The sequence below is a fragment of the Podarcis gaigeae genome (genome assembly GCF_964106915.1).
Source record: "Podarcis gaigeae genome assembly, chromosome: 15".
NCBI classification, from domain to species: Eukaryota; Metazoa; Chordata; class Lepidosauria; order Squamata; family Lacertidae; genus Podarcis; species Podarcis gaigeae.
In genome coordinates this window covers 11446839-11469021 of record NC_139692.1, presented here as the reverse complement: position 1 = coordinate 11469021, position 22183 = coordinate 11446839, and the positions used below count along the sequence as shown (strand labels likewise).

At 43.3% G+C, this 22183-nt stretch overlaps 1 protein-coding gene across 4 annotated transcripts in view; it reads right to left on the bottom strand.

Moving 5' to 3' along the window:
• Positions 1-2614: 2614 nt before the first annotated feature.
• Positions 2615-22183, bottom strand: part of ELMOD3 (ELMO domain containing 3) — a 29190-nt gene continuing 9621 nt past the window's right edge. For all 4 annotated transcript variants that reach the window (XM_083713701.1, XM_083713703.1, XM_083713702.1 and 1 more), the window contains 7 exons: positions 18646-18737; positions 16066-16189; positions 14180-14302; positions 12553-12683; positions 8690-8766; positions 5174-5301; positions 2615-3992 (listed from right to left, as the gene is read on the bottom strand). In XM_083713701.1, the coding sequence (XP_083569827.1) occupies positions 3769-3992; positions 5174-5301; positions 8690-8766; positions 12553-12683; positions 14180-14302; positions 16066-16189; positions 18646-18737 (899 nt within the window). In that variant the 3' untranslated portion in view covers positions 2615-3768. The remainder of the gene's footprint in view (positions 3993-5173; positions 5302-8689; positions 8767-12552; positions 12684-14179; positions 14303-16065; positions 16190-18645; positions 18738-22183) is intronic.

The following is a 22183-nucleotide window of genomic DNA, read 5'->3' as shown; positions in this document are numbered from 1 at the left end:
ATCAGAGATAAGAATATGGGTCTATTATATACTAACAGCAAGGCCTGTTAGCATGATAAGGCTCTGGGTCTGATCAGCAATGTACCAAAGTGTCATTCAAAAGCTTGCATGCAATACTGAAGTTTGCAATGCCATCTGATCCCAAGCAAATCTCCCACAAAACAAGCCCTCCAGTGTGCAACACTGTGCATTTGTTTTATTTTTTATATATAAATTTCTTTATATACATATATAATTTTTTATATTTAATTTTTTTATATTTTCTGCATATTCCAAATTAACTTAATTTACTCATTTATTCATCTACTTTAAACATATACTCCCATAAATCTGCAGGTTATTACAATAATCCTGCCAATGTTCTTACCTATTTAGTTTGTTTGTTTTTTGGGAAATATTCAATAAACCATTTCCATTCTTTTATAAAAAGTTTTTTATCTTGATTTCTTATTTTTCCGGTAATTTTTCCCACTTCTGCATATTCCGTTAAGTTTTTGTATCCGTTCTTCTTTCCATTTTTCGGCAAGTAACAATCTTGCCACTGTAGTCGCATACATGAATAAATTTCTATACAGTTTGGGTAGTTCTGTCCCTATAATTCCCAAAAGGCTGGCTTCTGGGTTGTTTTACAAACATTATTTTAAACATATTTTTCAATTCATTGTACAGTGGTACCTTGGTTTTTTAACGTAATCCGTTCCGGAAGACTGTTTGAGTTCTGAAACGTTCGAAAACCACAAACTCAATACGGAAGCCTCAATATGGAAAACTCAGTACAGAAGCCGTGTGGCATGTTCAACTTTTGAGGCGTGTTCGAAAACTGAAGCACTTACTTCCAGGTTTACAACGTTCAAAAAACGAAATGTTCATCAACGGAAACGTTTCAAAATCAAAGTACCACTGTATAATGAATATCATTTCCCAGTAAGCTTTAACCTTACCACAAGACCACCACATTTGATGAAAAGAACCTTCTTACTCTTTACATTTCCAACATTTATTTGATTTTGATTTATACATTTTTGCCAATTTACTCGGTATTAGGTACCATCAATATAGCATTTTCATATAATTTTCTCTTAGACAATAATCTGTAAATTTTATATCCATATTCCACAATTGTTCCCATGCTTCCCTATCTATATTATGGCCAATATTTATTACCCAATATATCAATGATTTTATTTGCTCATCCTTTGTCTCCCATTCCAATAATATCTTATACATTTTAGACAGCACTTTTACATCTCATTCCAACAGATCTCTTTCCAGTTGTGATATCCTTTGTATCCTTTCTTAAATACTTTGTTCAAATGATATTGTATCCATGTTATTAATTTTCCTGATGATTCCTAAAATTCTTTTGATACTCTGCTTTCTATAAGTTGTCCGCCTTCAATCCTATTTTCTTTACCCCTACAGCTTCCAACAGTGAGAGCCAAAATGGTCTTTTTGCCTCTAATATATTTATATACTCTATACAACTTTTTCCTAATTATATGATTTGTAAATCCTTGATGTACTTCACCTTTTCATACCATAAATCAGCGTGCCAACTGAAAATATTATCATGACCTTCTAAGTCTACAATATGTGAATTCTCCAATGTCATCCATTCCTTCAACCAACAAAGACAAGATGTTTCATAGTATAATCTCATATCCGGCAGAGAGAAACCTCTCTCCTTTGCATCTATCAATATTTTATATTTTATTCTTGGTTTTTTCCATTGCCATATATATTTAGAAATATCTTTTTGCCATGCATTGAAACAATCTGTCTAGCCAATCTCCGGAATTGACTGAAACAAAAATAACTTTCTAGGCAATACATTTAGGCTTTTTATATTTTGGACACCGTCCTGATGGAGGGACACAAAGGAGTTGTGAGGGGTCGTGGGGGGTTGGGTGAGGTATAAAGGGGCGGTGGAAGTTGGCAGGGGGTTGCAGGTGGGGTAGATGGAGTTGGTGAGCAATGTGGCAGATGTCGATGTTTATGTTACAAATTTATTGTAATGTATGATGTTGGTCTTTTGTTTTTGTCTTGCTTTGGTTCTTGTCTGTTTTTTTGTAAGTTTTGGCGGTTTTATATTTGGAGGTTCAAGTACATTATGGTGGTATGGGAAACTGTCGTGTGACGGGCCAATGGCCGTAATAAAGATCAATCCAATCCAATCCTCTATAAGTACGTTTATTTAAACTCAAAGGTGACATGGGTGGCGCTATGGTCTAAACCACTGAGCCTCTTAGGCTTGCCAGTCAGAAGGGTGGTGGTCTGAATCCCCACGACGGGATGAACTCCTGTTGCTCTGTCCCAGCTCCTGCCAACCTAGCAGTTTGAAAGCACACCAGTGCAAGTAGGTAAATAGGTACCACTGCGGCAGGAAGGTAAACGGTGTTTCCATGCACTCTGGTTTCCCTCACGGTGTTCCATTGCACCAGAGGCAGTTTAGTCATGCTGGCCACATGACCCGGAAAGCTGTCTGTGGTCAAACTCCAGCACCCTTAGCCTGAAAGCGGGACAAGCGCCGCAACCCCATAGTCGCCTTTAACCATCCAGAGGACCTTTACTTTTATCTTTTTATTTCATGGCATGAAGAAAACAGACACATAGCTTAGGGTTGAAGATTGTAGTAAGTTTAATGGAAAAGCCCAGTATCAGCCAGGGCTACAACTTTACATACAATACAGCTGGTATGCCGGACAGGACATCCGAATGAGATTATCGCAGGGTGAAAATGAGTCACTGGGCACCACATGTCAGCTGCTGAAAAGCTCTGTGTGGCCATCTCCACCACATTACAAGAGTCATTCCTATGTTAGCCAGTCATATGGTAAGCCTAGTAGTACCACTGCTACCATCCCTCCTCACCACCCCAGCCATCCAGGAAAACAGAGGTGTAGTAACCACTGGGTTTTCCAGATGGTTAAAAGCCACACAATGCCTCACCTTGCAGTTGCAGCCGCCATATGGTACCTTTTCACACAACTACGGTGTCATTGCTGGTTGTCTGTGAGCATCCTCAATAGCATATAAGTCGGGTGCTCACAATTTCAGTACACATTCAGTGGTTCCTGTTGACAATCCCATTTAAAAAACAAAAGACACACACACACACACACATACACATCCTGTGGGTTGATATGTCACAGCAGGTGCACATCAACTGAGAAATTGATGCTTCCCAGTTGACGAGAGTAAAAGGGATTCAACAGCTTTGTGTCTCGTACGTTCCCCAATAACAATAATAATAATAATAATAATAATAATAATAATAATAATCCTAACTGAAGGAATTGTAGCCTCTGGTTGCAGCAGCTCAAGGCTCACATTAGCTCGCATTCAGCAATGCATAAACATAGGTTACTTAGCTCTAACAAACCTCGGGAACCGGAAGAACATTTTATTTTCAGTGTGCGAGAGGATTTGGAAATTCAGATATACACTCCCGCAACAAAAGAAAGGTCAGCTTCACAGCTTTAGTGCTACTAACCGGGATGAATGGATCCTGCCCAGATTGCTTCGTTGTAGAACTGAAGCAGTTTGCTCTTGAACCCAGACTCCACCCCTGGGGCTCTCGCTATACCTTGCTTAGCGCTTCTGGCCCAAACTGAAGCCCCCGCACTTCTACTTTAGCAGCATTCAAAGACCTTCAGCCCTCCCTGTGAGCCTTTCTGCAGCCGGGCCACAGAGCCACTAAGAGACCATATCAACCGGCTTTGTCGACTTATCATGTAGAAGGACTTTCCCCATTTCCCTGGGACCGGATCAGCTGTCTTGCTCTCTCTCCGAAGTCGGCAGGTCACCGACTCCAGTAAAATTCAGCTCCTTACTGTCAGCTCTCACAGAGTTCAGGTTCGAACCGAGAACCTCCGAGGTAAAAGCATTGGCCTGAAAGCCGTCTTCCCCTGCTGAAAGCGAAATCCCATTCATGTAAGTCTCCAAATGCCTCAGCAGCTGCTTCGGGTTTCTTTTAGCAAATGCCTCCACTTCTGCAAAAAGAAAAATAGAAAGAGAGAAAGAGAGAAAGAGAGAGAGAGAGAGAGAGAGAGAGAGAGAGAGAGAGAGATGATACAGTGGTACCTCGGGTTACATACGCTTCAGGTTACAGATGATTCAGGTTACACTCTCCGCTAACCCAGAAATAGTACCTCAGGTTAAGAACTTTGCTTCAGTATGAGAACAGAAATTGTGCTCTGGCAGCGGAGCAGCAGTGGGAGGCCCCATTAGCTAAAGTGGTGCTTCAGGTTAAGAACAGTTTCAGGTTAAGAACAGAGCTCCAGAACGAATTAAGTTCTTAACCCGAGGTGTCACTGTATCTGGTAGGAACATGCTCTGAAGAAGTCAAGACACCCAGGTTGGAAAAAGGTTAGCCATTTTGACTTCCAGCTTACCTTCCCTGTGAGTAAAGGCCACTTTTGAGCTTTTTAAGCCAAGTGCAGGGTTGGTGCTGGTATCAGGGTAAAGGTTTATAAAGTTATGAAGAAGAACATGGAGAAAATGTACTGCAAACCTGCACAGCTATGAAAATGACATTTTGGAGAGGAGTCTAGTCTCTTTAAGCAGCTATGGTCAGGGGAGTGTTCTGCAGGTTCATGATTGCATCTTACAAACACAGAATTCAGTACTGGGTGCAGCATTTGGCAATCCAAGAATCACATTTTGGAGTCCTGATTTTTAAAAGAAGGCAGGAGCTTTAAAGATGCACTAGCTTGAAGATGCAAGTACAACTGAAACCTCAGAAATTCTGCGCATGCAGAGAGTGTGTGTACACACACACACATATAATTTATTACATTTATATACCTCCTTTTCCTTTTCCTCAAAAAGAATTGTGGAATTGTATAAGGAATATGCAAACTTAGGCAGATTTATTTAATTAATTAAAACACCTGATTAATCAGCTAGAATTTCTTTAATTAGGCATCAGACCTAGCTTCAGTTATGCAAATTCAACAAATGCCAGCACATTTTCTTTATTTGCCCAGTTATAAACTGACACATAGCATTTGCCTGCGGCACCATATTCAAGAATCAACAACACAAACATTTATCTCCGCACATGAGAGTGATCATGGCAATCAGCTCTCCCATAAAGGAACATACATGCACGGAACAAGGAATTGTTATACTATATATTTTCTTTCTTTTGAACAGGACTAAAAGAGCCCACCTTTTAGAACAAAACCAGAGTCAGAAATAGTCTTTTGTTGTGCTTTCCAGATGTTGAAGAGGCGTAAAAATACAGCCACATACAAATCATTTAGCACTGCAATGACTTGCTGCCTTCGATTACACTCTCTGAAAGAGACAAGTACAACAAATTTACTGCCAGGGTCATCTTCCCTATCACTGGGCCTTATTAACAGGAAAAGACAAAAGGGGAAACGACACACAAGGAGCTGCTTTATACCAATTCAGACTTCTGGTTGATCTGGCTCAGTAATGTCACTCCATATTGGCTATCAAAGACTTGCATTTCCGTCACTAAGAGCATGCTTTTACTTGCCAAGAAACATTTCATTTTGCTGGGGGGGAAAGACAACACTCCTCTGGAATTTAAGGTAAAACAAGGGGGAGTTCACACACACCCATGTCAAAAGAAAGCCTGAGATGATGGCCCAGCGAGTGGCGCTGTGGTCTAAACCACTGAGCCTCTTGGGCTTGCCGATCAGAAGGTCAGCGGTTTGAATCCCCATGACGGGGTGTGCTCCCGTTGCTCTGTCCCAGCTCCTGCCAACCTAGAAGTTCAAAAGCATGCCAATGCAAGTAGATAAATAGGTACCACTGTGGCAGGAAGGTAAACAGCGTTTCCGTGCGCTCTGGTTGGAGGATCAGAAATTCTTCCTGTATGCCACAACAACAGGAAGACTACTCCTCGTACAGAGATTGAAACAACAGGATATCCCAACAATTGAAGAATGGCAACAGAAAGTATTGGAGTATGCGGAAATAGCAAGGCTAATTGGAAGAATCCGACAGCAGGACGATGGGAAATTCCAAAAAGAATGGTCCAAATTTATGGTATACTTAAGAGAAAACTGTACATAAATAAAGACACTCACAGGACTGAAATAAAACTCATAACGTTTATTGTAAACATTTGGGTAGACCACAAGATGTAATGCTGTATTGTAATAAGGAATGTATGTCTAAAGTATAATACAAAAATTTATTAAGGAATTATAGACACTTATAGAATGCATATATAGTAATCACGCTTAAGCAAGAGCAATGTGGAGAAGCCAGAAGAGGGGTGGAGGGAAGTTAACTCAGATAAGATATAGATTTAAAGGAGAAATATTGTTAAGCTGTATTGTGTTAAAGATATTTGGGGAAATATAATAAAAATTAGGGGGGGGGGGAGAGAGAAGTGGTTTTGTCCTGCTGGCCACATGACTTGGAAAGCTGTCTGGGAACGAATGCCGGCTCCCTCAGCCTGAAAGAGAGATGAGCACTGCAACCCCATAGTCACCTTAGATTGGACTTAACCATCCAGGGGTCCTTTACCTTTTTATTATGTGTGCTCGCCATGGCCACATGTGGGGATAATAATACAGGTCTACCTTGGAGGCTCACAGTAAGGGTCACTACAATACCAGGAAGTGAAGCACTATGAAACCCACATGGTACAATGCATGCATCCGAAGAAATAAGATCTTGGCTTACAAAAAGCTAAGGCAACAATAAATGTGTTAGGTTTGAAGGTACTACAGAATTCTAGGCTGCTTTTAATTCTGTAAGTGCCCTCCTGGCAATCTTTCCTCCTCCCCTTTTCCTGAACTGACAAAAAATGGTCACCAATTTCTGCAGTACGGACTGGCAAGAAGGAGGTAGTCTTTCCACATCTTGGAAGAGGATGAATAGGGTTGTCACATTTTGTTCTCAAAAAGTCTGGCATCTCGGGCACTGAGCATGTGCAAAATGTCCCGTCCCCCCCTCTGAGCAAAACAAAGCTTTGAAGCAAACGCACAAAGACCTAAAGCAGCTCCTCTTCAATTAATTCCCCCTCCCAATTAATTCCCCCCCCCCATCTTCTGCTCCAAATCAATTCCCTTTCATTGGCCTTCATTTATCATAACCCCCAAGGCACCACTAAATAAAATTCCCCACAAAATTATACCCCCAAAGTAATATCCTACCCATAAGCTGCCCTGAATCAGTTTGCTTTTAAAGAGACACTTTTTAAATTCACTTTAAAAACCAAGTGTCAGTAAGTGGTGTGACTCCTGCTACTTCCCACATTTGCAGCAATGCACTCCCCCTGAAAATTTGCATTCCTAAGCCTCCTTACTAGCGAGTAAGCCCTGCCAAACATAGCAAGGCTTACTCCAAAGTAAGAATGCGTGGCTTTGGGGTGCAAATGCCTCTCCAAAACATCAGCATGTCCCATGTCATAAACTATGTTTTAATCATGAATGTGCCTCTAATGCTCAAGGTGTCTTACTACATAAAAAAATGCAACACAACAAAAGTAGTCATAAACAATAAATGAAACATCAAAAAATGCACAACAATTGTCACATACTGGTAAATCGCAAGATCTAAAATGAAGATACAAAAAAAAAAAACCCCACCCCAGCAACAACCCCCCCCCCAACAAAATACCCCCAAACACTGCAGCCGAAGAGTGTTCAACAGCCTCAGCTTTTGTAGCTGGAGTCAGTCAGGGCCCTGCCATACCAGGCCAGGCGGAAAAAAACATGCAAAGCAGAGAGCAAGTCTTCCAGGACTCCTCACACACACACACGCACACACACACAGTGCATGATTTGTCATGGTTTACCATTTAAACAAACCACGAGTGGTAAACCAAAAATATAGCAAGGCTTGTTTTTCAAGCTGCATGCCCTATTCAGCTTTTCCATCCCCCTCTTTCACGATGGAGAGCACTGGGGGAAAGGTAAAAGTAAAGGACCCCTGGATGGTTAAGTCCAGTCGAAATCAACTATGGGGTGTAGCGCTCATCTCCGCTTTCAGGTGTTTGTCCACAGACAGATTTCCGGGTCATGTGCCCAGCATGACTAAACTGCTTCTGGCACAATGGGACACCATGACAGAAACCAGAGCGCATGGAAATGCCATTTACCTTCTTGCCGCAGTGGTACCTATTTATCTACTTGCACTGGTGTGCTTTCTAACTGTTAGGTTGGCAGGAGCTGGGACGGAGGAACAGGAGCTCACCCCGTTGCGGGGATTCGAACCGCCGACCTTCTGATCAGCAAGCCCAAGAGGCTCAGAGGTTTAGACCACAGCGCCACCTGCGTCCCCTACTGGGGAAAACATCACCTGAGGAGTAGTGGTACCTGCTTTCTGCAGGGATCAGCTGTATGATTTCTCACAGGGATGCATTGGTTGAATGACAGGAGGATTGCCCACCTCCTATCAAATTTGGCTCACATGGGGTAAGAGTAGATAAGGATCTAGCTTGCAGTGGGCCCTCAATTTAGCTGACTGATCTGTCAGTTATGCTTACAGTCCTGGATCTTCTGTATTCATGGAATTTTTCAAAAAAATGTATTCAATATATTCCCAACATTTTACGGAAGCGGTACTTAATTTCCATGCCAATGTAAATGTTTTCATTCTTCTTGAGTTGCATGGTTCCATACCAAGGAAAAGAGCGGCAACAACTTGAACGCAGCTCTACCATGCCATCTGTAATAAATGAGATCTGCAACGAACTCACCTGGAAAGGCGTTCTTCCCTCAGCACTTGGATTACAATACGAGTAATATTGACAGACATCACACAGAAAGGGAAATTCTGTAAAGGAATTAGAAATACATTTTAAAAAGTGTGCCCTTTCCCTAATTCATACTTTCTTCTTCTTTTTTAAGTTCACTTATATATGCCTGGATGAAACCCCTACACAGAGATTTGGGTCAGTTTCTCTACTTGACCTTACATTTAAGAAGGAATTCAAATTAAAACAACATGTTCTGGTTTTAGATTATGAATCCTTTCAACGGATATGCAATTTGATTTGTTGCTTTTATAAAAAATCAAGTGTGACCCATTTGACCTGAAGTTGTGGCATTTTCTCTGTTCAAAACATCTCAGAGCAAGGCTCTGGTCCCAGCTCTAGTATCTTAGCTGCTGTCTCACTGGTGCTGTCTCAACCACAAAGCTGACACACTGGTACTGCAACCAAAGTGGTGCCTTTAGAGTGCAGAACACAGCATCTTACAACATCCCGTCAGCTGACCCCAAGCACCAATCCTTCTCAAGGGGCCTTCTAATGTTCTAGCCTCAGAACTTGCTTCTTGGTCCAAGCAACTCGAGTCCTCGGAGAAGACCTCGCTTGGCTAAGTCTTCTACTCTGTTCCTTTGCTCTGTTTCTTCTGATTTTCAGAACCACACTTTAGTTTTATTGATTTATATACAGTACAGTGGTGCCTCGCAAGACGAAAAGAATCCGTTCCGCGATTCTCTTCGTCTAGCGGTTTTTTCGTCTTGTGAAGCAAGCCCATTGACAGCTTAGAGGATTAGCGCTATTAGCGGTCTAGCGGCTTTTAGCGATCAGCTGTTAAGCGGCTTATCAGCGGAACAGCTGATAAGCGGCTTAGGAAAGGGGGGGGAGCGGGAAAACCCCGCGGGAACTCGCAAGATTTTTTCGTCTTGCGAAGCAACCCCATAGAGAAATTCGTTTAGCGAAGCGCCTCCAAAAGAGAAAACCCTTTCGTCTAGCGGGTTTTCCGTCTTGCGAGGCATTCGTCTTGCGGGGCACCACTGTATTTATTTTTTAAAAACAATCATTAGCAATAAGAGTTGAATCCAGACATAGTCAGTCTCACGGCAGACCCACTGAAATTGTTGTCTATTAAATTTTCAGTGTATTTTCAGTGTATCTAACTCTAAGCATAACTATGTCTGGATCAAACCCTTCGGAGCTTGGCTTTCTGTCATTCTTGCCCAGTGTTTAGGGCCAGCTGTACCGTTGGCATGGTAAGACAGCGGCTTCAGGCGGCAGATGATGGGGAGCAGCAGCAAGGTGTTGGAAGGACACAACAGTGTGCAATGCCACCTCCTGTCCTCAAGAACAAATCATGCCTGTCCTAGACTATACGGCATGCCCTTGACCATTCTGACTGACAAACAAATACCACTGTCTGACTGTCTGACTGACAAGCAAATACCAGGACCTCATTGTTCTTCTGCTTCCCTCCACTGGGGGTCCCTGAACCAATTCTGCTTTCCTAACGAAGCATAAGTATTAAAAATGCAAACTCCTCACACAAAACCCAAGTCACAGAACCAAAAAGAAATCAAGAAAACTCTAGTACCCTGGTATAATTTATTGTAAATTAAAGAGCAGCAAGGTTCCAGTTAGGCTGTTTGCAGAATACTAACTTCACGTCAATAGAAAAAGTACCGGTAAGACAATTTGGGAAATCATAAACCCACCGAGCGTAGCTGACTAACCTGCCAAATAGGAACATAAAAAGATATGCTAGACCACCCTTCCCTGACCTGATGACCTTCAGAAGTTTTGGGCTGAAAAGGTAAAAGAGGTAAAACTCGCATCGGCACAGCTGGTCTGGAAGGCACCAGGTTCACAAAGGCTCCACCAGACTGCCAGCTGAGATGCTAATGGTTCTTTTTTCTGGACCTCCAAATGCCTCTGGTGGGACCAATTTTAGCAAAAGCCTCGAGACACAATGGGAGCATCAGCTACATTTCAGCATCTTATTATGCATTAGTTTCCACCCTGTTTCCCAGAAATGCCTTTCAATAAGCTAATGGAAAAGGTGGCGCTTAAATTTATTTTATTCTCCCCCAATAATTTATTTGGGGGAAGGGAAGGAGAGAGAAATACAAGCAGTATCATTTCAGCACGAAATGTTGTTGTACTGAACACACAAATATCAACCAGCCTCTTCAAAAAAGAAAAGAAATCTAATGCCACCTGTCAGGGTTTCAGGGACAGAGAGCGAGGGGGAGGGGTCCCAGGGCGACGAGGAAGAGGACGACGACGACCCGAGGTTGTCAGTGAGTCCGTCAAGTGAATCCGAGGATTCCCAAAAGGGAGCCCCCCTGGTCAGGCCAAGGGGCAGTAGAGAGGGAGGCAGTCAGAAGCAGGGGAACGAAGGGGGAATCCCCAGTGGGGGCTGGAGATCGGGACCGGCCTCTCCGTCGGAACGGAGTGAAGGGGGTGGAGTTACCAGTGTGTCAGAAGGAGCAGAACAGGAAGCAGAGAGGGGAAGGAGCTCGGAGCAGAACGTCCTGCCGGAAGGGGAGGAGTGTAGTACCGAGAGTAGCGTAACGGTCGAAAGGAAGGTCAGAAGCAACGTACGCGCGCCAAGTTCAAATGTGGAGGCGCGCGGAAATGGGGAGAGCCCTGAGGAGGAGCCTGGTCCCAAAGCACGAAGGAGGGGGGAGCAGGCGTCAGAAGACTCAGCCTCGGGGGAGTCCCGGAGGGAGGGAGCACAGGGGGGCAGGAAGACCCTGCGGAAAAGGAAAGAGAGGAAAAGGTGGAGCAGTACAAGCCTCTTAAGCTGGTGCAGGGGCGGGACTGACTCAGAGGGGACTTCTAACATCTAAGGGTAACAGATGCTGAGCCACGGAGCTTGGATGTAACGACAACAATGTTCTTCAATAAAACCTTTTGTATATAACTTGGACTGGATTTTGGTCTCTTGTGAGCTGGGACCTCGGGTGGCTCTGACACCACCTTTACTGCAAAAAGATCTCTGCCTTGGTCAATCTAAGATATACCTACTAATACCATATGGCCATTTGCATTTCTATCAAGACCTAGCCTGGATTCTCAAGGCCAATGCCCAAACTTCCACTCAAAGAAAGCAGCATAACCCATCAAAATGTTATGCAAATACCCTCAATCCTGGATCAGAAAGCAGTTCAAACAAGAAGGTTTCGGGCTGAAGGTTCAAGTATTGGTTGTAAAATCTAAACTGGATAGTTAAAACAATGGTGGGACACCTGTGGCTCGCCAGATGTTGCTGGACTTTAATCTCCACCATCCCTGAGTGGTCGTCATTCCGGCTGGGGCTGAGGCATCCAACAACATCTGGAGCGTCACAGATTCATCATCCCTCTCATCTACAAGTTCTTCATAAAGCACAGCCAAAGGCTCATGAAAGATTCAGCCAGAGATTGTTTGGATACTGGAAACATTATTGGGGGTGCATAGTATGGCAGACAGGAATAAGATTATATTGGGGTGGGGAGGGAAGAGTAGAAGGAAAGGAGAGATGAAAAAATTAAATGGCTGAATTCAGAGCTAATGACCAACTGTGCTTTGCCATTACAGGCATGGAATTTTTAGAGACTAAAATACCCTAATTATTAGAACATGAGATCTCCCAACATGTAGTCCAAGGAGATGTAGTTAAAGGACCGAGCCATTTCTGGGAAGCAGTTCAGACAAAAGCAGCCGACCCTCTAGGAATCTTTCAAGCTGATGATTTAGGCTGTAAAAAAATAAAGGCCTTCCGTTATAACCAGTAGGAGACCAGGCTTGCAAAGTTATCTCTCCCACAGGTTTTCAATAACATTTCAAAAACCTGAGCTCAGAAAAAGGAAACGTGCCTGTGTTTCGTGATGGGATAACTTGAAAATCTCTCGAGCTACGGGTAATATCCGAGAATCCATTACAAAATATAGTGTTTGCATTAATCCTAGCATTCCAGTCCCACGTAGGTCTGTGCCAGGATCCATCCCTTAAGTATAAAACACACACAGAGAGACAGTTAAGCCAAGGCAATAAACGCTCTTACACAGGCCATATTTGTGAATGATTGCATGCATGAAGCTACATTAGAGGATTGTTAATTGCCAAGGCAAACCCAGAAAGGCAACGCTAAAATGAATGTGGCCTGATGAAAGCTTGACGCTCTCTCTCATGAACACCCAATACATCATTTCCGTTATGTAACCATACCTGAATGACTCCAAATTGAAAGCCACAGGAAAACGGTGATCTGAATTACCGAATGAAACGTTCTGGCCTGTGAGTTACAGCTTATCTCCAAGGCGAATGCAATAGGGGACCAAGCTTTCTAAAAAAGACCATCCACTCCCTGAATGAAGTCGCCCACTCAAATTATTCATAAGTCTTTCTTCAAATGCCCCAACTTTCTGAGGCAAGGCGCATGGAAACAAAGTATTGGCACCCCGGTTGTGGAAATGACTCCCAGAGACATTCACCTGGCACCCCAATCTTCTCCCAAGTTTTTAATTACATGATTCTATTGCCTGTTGCTGCATCCTTGTTTTTATTGATGCTACTTCCCGTATTCAACAACTGATACAGGACAGCAGTCAAAGCAGCCCCAAAAGTGTTTTGACTGCTTTTACTGTTGTCCTGTATCTGTTGTTGAATACTTGCATTTGCAATCTGTAAAGCGATATATACATTTTAAAATAAATAAAATAACTCCCATTCCCTTCCAAGGTAATGTGATGTTAGTATTAAACTATAACAGAATGTTAAATAAGAAACTCCTTACAAATCACGTATATAATGTCTGTGGAAGCAGGCCTATAAGACAACTAAAGAGGTAAAGGTACCCCTGCCCGTACGGGCCAGTCTTGCCAGACTCTAGGGTTGTGCGCTCATCTCACTCTATAGGCCGGGAGCCAGCGCTGTCCGCAGACACTTCCGGGTCACGTGGCCAGCGTGACAAGCTGCAGCTGGCGAGCCAGAGCAGCACACGGAACGCCGTTTACCTTCCCGCTGGTAAGCGGTCCCTATTTATCCACTTGCACCCGGAGGTGTTTTCGAACTGCTAGGTTGGCAGGCGCTGGGACCGAACGACGGGAGCGCACTCTGCCGCGGGGATTCGAACCGCCGACCATGCGATCGGCAAGTCCTAGGCACTGAGGTTTTACCCACAGCACCACCCGCGTCCCATAAGACAACTACCCAAACTCAAAATATTCAGGGTTTTTGAAATGTTACAGTGGTTCTTGCTGGATGTTTAGGATGAGGATTATTTCAAATAAAAAGGGAAGTGTGAGGCTTCTGCTGTATCTTGCAAACAGGGAACTCGCTGACCTCCCCCTGCAAATAAATGTACAGCATGCCAGATGGGAGCGGCCCATAGATCTTTCCTGGGGGGAAATGCATGTTCCTCTTCCACATGTTACAGCAGAAGCAAAAGTCATGCCATGCCAAGCTCGTATGAAGAATATTGTTCATGTACTTCCTCCATACCTTGAAATCCCAGGTCTTCCCAATGGGCTCCATAACGGGCACAATCAAAACGGGACCCCGTTAGTTTCTTGTAAATCGTTTGCAGGATCCTCATGTGCACTTTTTCATTGTTATCCAAGCCACCTGTTGAGGGAAATAAACTTATTTTCTCTGCTTAAATGAGTCTCTATTCTAGATACATAAGGCCCAAGTTTAATCCTTGGCATCTTTGCATAAAGATGTGTTCTCTGCCAAGCAGTGGCCTTGAGCATTTTTAACCGAAGTGAGGAAGAGTGCAAAGAGCAAAGGAAGCAAGGCAAAATCAAGTAAGACGAAGATCAGGCTCCAGCAAGACCATCGGAAACAAGGCAAGGTTCAGGTTCTGAAAAGGCAAAATCAACTGGAAGGGACAAGGGTCATGTAGTCTGACCCCCTGCAACGCAGGAAAGTCAAGGCTAAGCAGGCAGCACCCTGCCTGCATCCATGTGATGTTAGGCAGAAGAGACATATCAGCAGGCTCCAATCACATTACAGTGATACCTTGGTACTCAAAACAACTTGGAACCCAAACACTGCAAACCCGGAAGTGCTCTGGTTTGCGAACTTTTTTTGGAAGCCGAACATGCTCAGCTTTAAGTGCCACGCTTCCGTTTTGAGTGTTATGCTGAGGTGTATCTGTTTTTGCTACTTATTTTGAGTTTTTGTTTTGGCGGTTCTCTTTTTTTTGTGTGTGTGACTGTGTGGAACCCAGCTCAGCTACTGATTGATTGTGTGACTGCAGTACATTGTTTGTTGCTTTCATTTTATGGATCAATGGTCTCATTACATAGTAAAATTCATGTCAAATGGTTGCTTTAGTGGTTGTTTTTAAAAGTCTGGAACGGATTAATCCATTTTGCATTACTTTCTATGGGAAAGCGTGCCTTGGTTTTGGAACGCTTTAGTTTTGGAACGGACTTTTGGACCAGATTCAGTTTGAGAACCAAGGTACCACTGTACTTCAGCAGCAGGTCAACCTAGATTTAAATAGAACTGGCTGTTGGAGGACAGCAACACAACCTCCACAGGCTGAAGAGGAGCTGGCCAAAGGTAATCCTCTTGGGCTGCAGCTTCTAGACCAGTGGGGACACCCAGAGCCATTTCTGGTGACAATTGCCTCTCCCACTCAGACACCACCTCCTCTCCCAGAGATGGGGAGTTGGGACTGCAGGGTCACGAAAGTATCTCAGGCAGCAGGGAGAGAGACCTCTGCCCAAACCATTGGGAGAGCTATTGCCAATAAAAGCAGGGAATACTGGGCTAGAGGAAACAAAGGCCATATAAAAGCAGTCTCCTGTGACTTTATATCAGGGGCGCAGAACCTGGAATCTCTCAGGTGTTGCTAAATTCCAACATCCATCAACCCCAGCCAGCATGGTCTATAGCAGGAATAGGCAAATTCGGCCCTCCAGATACTTTGGGACTACAACTCCTACCATCTCTGACCACTGGTCCTGTTAGCTAGGGATGATGGGAGTTGTAGTCCCAAAACTTCTGGAGGGCTGAGTTTTGCCTATGCCTGGTCTATGGTCAGGGATGATGGGAGCTGGGAGTCCACCTGGAGGGCGAGAGGTTCCCCAGCCCAACTTCACAGGACTGGCTAAAACAGCTTTATACAAAGGTCAGACCATCATTCTATAGGGCTCAGTACTGTCTACACTAACTTGGTAGTGGCTGTCCAGAGTTTTCCACAGGAATCTTTCCCAGAGATGCCAAGGATTGAACCCGTGGCCTTCTTCTGCAGATGCTCTTCCCAAGAGCTGCAGCCCTTTCCAGATATTTAAGACATGGCAATATTAAGTAGGCGGACAGTCAGAAAACCGGCTACTGGGAAGATGCTATCCGCAGCCACATGCAGCAAAACTTACACTGGGCTATCGCCAAGGCTAAGTCCCTCTCACTTTGCAGCTGCTGGTGGAGACGGGGAGGGCCGAAAAGGAAATGGGCAACGGCAGCCAGTCCTCTCCTTCGCACCGTTGGCTGAATCTTTTTCTGAAACAAGGAAAGTTAGAAAGAATTTAAAAGTGTGATGGTACATAGGCAAAGTCCTCCCTAACAACACTGCTGAGAAAAGGGCAACAAACCATATCATATCAGTATTACGAGATCTTCATTGACCTCCAGGGTTGTTGTTTTTCCAAACGCAAGGAGCGTTCTCCTGGCAGGCAATCTATGCTTTATGTGCAGCCGACATTTCATGTCATAGTTTTCGCATAGGCAAAATCCTGGCCTGATCTCCCTCATACCCTGAGCTAGGTAACAAAAAGGACCACTTTGAACCTGGCTGTGGATTGACATTACCCTTAGTAGACCTTCTTCCTGTTTCCCTGCCAAAGAGAGGATTTTTTTTCTGTGGTGACAACCAAACTCTGGAACTTCTTCCTTAAGCATACCTGCCTAGGCTTTCCTCACTGCCATCTTTTAGGCATCAGACAAATTCTATTTTCATGGACCGTTTGGTGATACCTAAGATCTTTTTACTACCATTAGATCTTTTTATCTTGTTGCTCATTTTGCTGTTTTTATCTTTTGTGATGTTTCTGGGTGGTTTTGAATCAGATAGGTGCATTTTTAAAAATAATAATACTAGTTTGTATGGTTTTGTTTTGTGCCTTGTGGGTGCTTTAAATCCCTTAGAGAAAGTAAATTTTACTACAGTGCCCTATATCAGATAATAATAATAATAATAATAATAATAATAATAATAATAATAATAGGCCACCCATCTGACTCAAGAATGGCTCACAACAAAATATTAAAAGCCAATAAGACATCAACCATTAAAAACTTTCCTGAAGAGGGCTGCCTTCAGATGCCTTCTAAAAGTCAAAGAGTTGTTTATCTGTCTGCCATCTGATGGGAGGGCATTCCAGAGGGCGGGTGCCACTACCGAGAAGGCCCTCTGCCTGGTTCCCTCTGCCTGGTTAGATGCAGACACCTAACAATACAATCCTTCAACCATTTTACTTGGCTCTTAAGTGTGCTTCGTTCAGTTGAGGTTAATGGAAATAATAACTGTTCATTTACTTATAGGCAACAATTCTATATCTATATAGACATTATAGATATAGATATAGATATAGATATAGATATAGTTATAGATATAGATATAGATATATTAGAGGACCTGCTTTATGTCAATAGGCAGGGATTCTGAAGCACAAATAACTTGAAAACATCTAAACTCTCCTGTTACAGAAACCTATAGCCTATAACCCAGCACATTACAGCCCTATATACAGGTGAAACTCGGAAAATTAGAATATCGTGGAAAAGTTCGTTTATTTCAGTAATTCAACTGAAAAGGTGAAACTAATATATGAGATAGACTCATGACATGCAAAGCAAGATATGTCAAGCCTTTATTTGTTATAATTGTGGTGATCATGGCATACAGCTGATGAAAACCCCAAATTAACAATCTCAGAAAAATAGAATATTAAATGAAATCAGCAAAACAAGGATTGCAAATAGACCAGTATTGGCAGCATGCATATGTAAGTGCTTGGTTTGGGCCCCTTTTGCATCAATTACTGCCTCAATGCGGCGTGGCATGGATGCTATCAGCCTGCGGCACTGCTGAGGTGTTATGGAAGACCAGGAAGCTTCAATAGCAGCCTTCAGCTCTTCTGCATTGCTCGGTCTCATGTCTCTCTTCTGTCTCTTGGCAATGCCCCATAGATTCTCTATGGGATTCAGGTCAGGCGAGTTTGCTGGCCAATCAAGCACAGTAATCCCATGGGCATTGAACCAGGTTTTGGTACTTTTGGAAGTGTGGGCAGGTTCCAAAGTCCTGCTGGAAAATGAAGTTGGCATCCCCATAAAGCTCGTCTGCGGAAGGAAGTAGACAGCTGTGTTGACCCTGGACTCAATGAAGCACAGTGGACTAACACCAGCTGATGACATGGCTCCCCTAATCAACACAGACTGTGGAAATGTCACACTGGACTTCAAGCATCTGGCATTGTGTGCCTCCCCATTCTTCCTCCAGACTCTGGGGCCTTGGTTTCCAAATGAGATGCAAAAGCTGCTTTCATCAGAAAAGAGATTTGGGGAGCCATGTCATCAGCTGGTGTTGGTCCACTGTGCTTCATTAAGTCTAGGGTCAACGCAGCCATCTACCAGGAGATTTTGGAGCACTTTGCTGATTTCATTTAATATTAATAAATAAATGAACTTTTCCACGATATTCTAATTTTTCAAGTTTCACCTGTATCTGTTAGCAAAAAGGAGACGGGGTGGCGGAAAGGAGGGGAACTAGCTAAATCATGGAGATTTAAGCTCCTGGGCTCTGGTAACTCTATCTCTCCCTGACAAAATGAAATAGGAATAAGAGTACCTCGGAAGTGCTTCAAGAGCCAAACAGGAACCATCAATGCAGCATTTTCAATGCCTAAAATATTTAAGCAGTATGGCTGTTAAATCAATCCTAGTTGGCACATACATACCCTGCAGTCTGAGAGATCTGCTGTTTGGAAGTATTGCAATGCTTCATTGAAAGAGATTAAGGGTATTGGCCCTAGAGGCCTCTCCACAATTCCTACAGTCACAAAGAAGAGAAGAGCATTTGTTTAATTCATGTTCATCCCACTGTTCCTCCCAGTGGAGCCTTACAATATTAAAACAACATTTTAAAAAACAACAGCCACCTATTTTTAAGAAGTATTGTACTGGAATTTGTGTTATATTTATTTACTATTTACTCATGCATCTGGAACCAGGGAGAAACAATAGCATTGCCAAGTCTGCCAATAACACCTAGTTTTAGCCAAGAGCATCCAAAGGATCTCTTCAAGTTGAGTGAAGACGCAACGGATTGGCAGATGAGATTCAACATATGTAAGTGTAAAGCGATGCACACAGAGAGAAAAATAAAATCTAAAATTCAAACATATGCTGAAGGGGTCTGATTTGTCTGAAAAGGTCTTACGCTTGTAAGCAGATAACTTAATCAAAATGTCAGCTCATACTGTAGTAGTGCGAGCTCAGAACTGGGAATCGTTAGGAAAGGGACGAAAAATACAACTGCTAGAATCATAATGCCCTTATATAAATCAACGGGGCAACCCCATTTGAAATGGCATGTGCAGGTCTGGTTGTCTCATTTCAGAAAGGATACTGTCAATTGGGAAAAGATAGAAAATGAGGCAATGAAAGCAATCAGAGGGTTGGATCAGTTACAAATGAGAAAAATGTGTTTGGACTTTAGTCCCAAACCTTTGAAAGCTGATCAGGGTAATGTTAATTGCATGAATGCAATTAACTGTGTTGTTTTTGTTATGTTAATAGCTGTGGGAAAGCTTCAGCAGCCTTGGAACTGTAGTGGGCGAAGTTTAACTCTTTCCCTGACATAGTCCAAGTGAAGCTGCTATTTACATTTCAAGGGAAGCGTCCATTGACAATGGGAGAGGCAGATTTTGTAGGACTGTGGCAAGGAAGGAAAGAGTTACAATCTCCCAACCCCACCTTCATAGTTCCAAGGATGCTCAAGCTTCCCAGGAATACTATTTCTGTAACAGAAACTGTGCACTTTAATTGCATTCACACAGCTAAAATTGTGTCTAGTTCAGCCCTAGCGAGGGATATGAATGATAGGAGTGAAGCACAGCTCTACAAAATAATGATTCTTTCTGAAACAGTGGAAGAATCCACAAACAATCATCAAGGTTCTTTGGTCATATTCCATCATATCAAATCTATGATCTTATTTCACATTTAATCATTTGCTAATGTCCTGAAGATAATCAACTCTACTGCCTAGAATTCAGCACAATGCAAACTGCAAGCTTTGGTTTATCTCAACGTTTGCTTCAACAGGCAGGTTTTATGTATAAATATATAAGTATCTTACAGGCAGGTTTTATATAAATATTGTTATGTGTGTATGTGGATAGATAGGTAGGTAGGTAGATAGATGATAGATAGACAGATAGATAGATAGATGATAGATAGATATAGATAGATAGATAGATAGATAGATAGATAGATAGATGATAGATAGATAGATGATAGATGATAGATAGGATGGATAGATGATAGTTATCAAGCATACGTATCTTGACACATGATGTCATTCACTTGACCTTTTAGAAGCCTCAAAACTGATAGATATGCTCAGAGTAATTCAGGACGAATTAGCACAGCAGGCTTATCTGGGCTGCACAGGCTTATAGGCTGGTCACATTACTCTATGTTTGCAGGCCACCTTTGTCTGGCCTTTTAAAAAAAACTTTAAAAAAATCTTTCATTTTTCACAAAGGAAAAAGAAATAAATAACTTTACAAATTTTAACATAACGATAAATTACCGTATTTTTCGCCCTATAGGACGCACTTTTTCCCCTCCAAAAATGAAGGGGAAATGTGTGTGAGTCCTATGGGGCGAATGCAGGCTTTCGCTGAAGCCCTGAGAGCGAGAGGGGTTGGTGCGCACCGACCCCTCTCGCTCTCCAGGCTTTGCGGACCTCTCAGCAAGCAGCGGGAGCCAGCGCTGGGCTCCCACGGCTTGCAGAGAGCTGCCTGTTTGGGGGCTGGGGTCGGGGGAAGCTCGGGCCTCCCCCGCCCCAGCCCCGCACCTGGGGGGAAAATAATTTTCCCCCCTTTATTTCCCCCCCCAAAAACTAGGTGCGCCTTATGGGACGGTGCGTCCTATAGGGCGAAAAATACGGTACTTTGATTTCCGGTTCAAGCTGCTTAATACACTTATGTAGATTACAGTGTGCAACTTGCTCAGTATTACATAAGTGAGCATGGAAACAAACACAGCACCGTTTTGTGTTCAGAGACAGGGAAACTAGGAGTGCACACCCTCCATGCTCACCCTTTGAGCTGAAACCATAGAGAAAGTGGAAGCAGAGAAGAGACAACCTAAAGCATCGTTCAGCAGGAATCCTTGTTGTTTAGATCGCTCTCTTACCATTTTCAGCAAGCGGAAGCTTTCAGTTGAGCCTGCGTGTTCTCCTTTGCGAAAGACCACAGAGTTCTAACTTCCGCAGCAAGAACTTTTGAGAGCGACGCAAGCAACAAGGCTTTGGTCTCGGGCAACTTTAATGTTTCTTCTTTAAAAGGCAAGCAATACAATTTTAATGCCAGGGTGTGTGAGAGGGAGCTAAGTTCCCCTGGGAGGTTCACCTGGTGCCTTCATTACAGATCTTTAGGAGCCAGGAGCAAATAGTCCTCATCTCTCAGTCCTCTGGCTGATTAAACAAACAGGAGCAGGGTTACTGTTTTGTTGTTATTAAGTTATTGTTATAGAAATAATAAAACTGAAAATTGAAATGTGTTTGAGAACGGCTAAGTTTGCAAGAGAACCATGAGTGAGAGCAGGGGCGTACCTAGGGGTTAGTTAGGTTGGCCTCTGCCAAGGGTGCAGGCACAAAAATTGCTCCATTCCAGTTTGGCTCGACATGGCTAATAATAATAATAATAAATTTTATGTATACCCCGCCCTCCCCAGCCACAGCCGGGCTCAGGGCAGCTAACACCGATAAAATTTCAGTAAAAACATAATAAGAAAAAAAGAAAAAGAAAAAAGAAACAATTTAAAATATAGGTTAAAATGCAATTTAAAATGCAGCCTCGTTTTAAAAGTGAAAACCATATGGGGAGGGAAACATAAGGATCAGACTGAGTCCAAACCAAAGGCCAGGCGGAACAGCTCTGTCTTGCAGGCTCTGCGACAAGATGTCAAGTCCCACAGGGCCCCTAGTCTCTTGTGACAGAGCGTTCCACCAAGTTGGGGCCACTACTGAAAAGCCCCTGGCCCTAGTTGAGACCAGCCTAACCACCTTGTGACTTGGGACCTCTAAAATGTTGTCATTTGTGAACCTTAAGGTCCTCCGCGGGGCATACCAGGAGAGGTGATCCTGTAGGTACGTGGGTCCTAGGCCACATAGAGCTTTAAAGGTCTGCCTGCCAGTCCGCATGAACTCCCCAGGTCATTCCTCTGCTGCTCTGGGAGGCCAGATGAGGTGCACAGGCTCTTTCT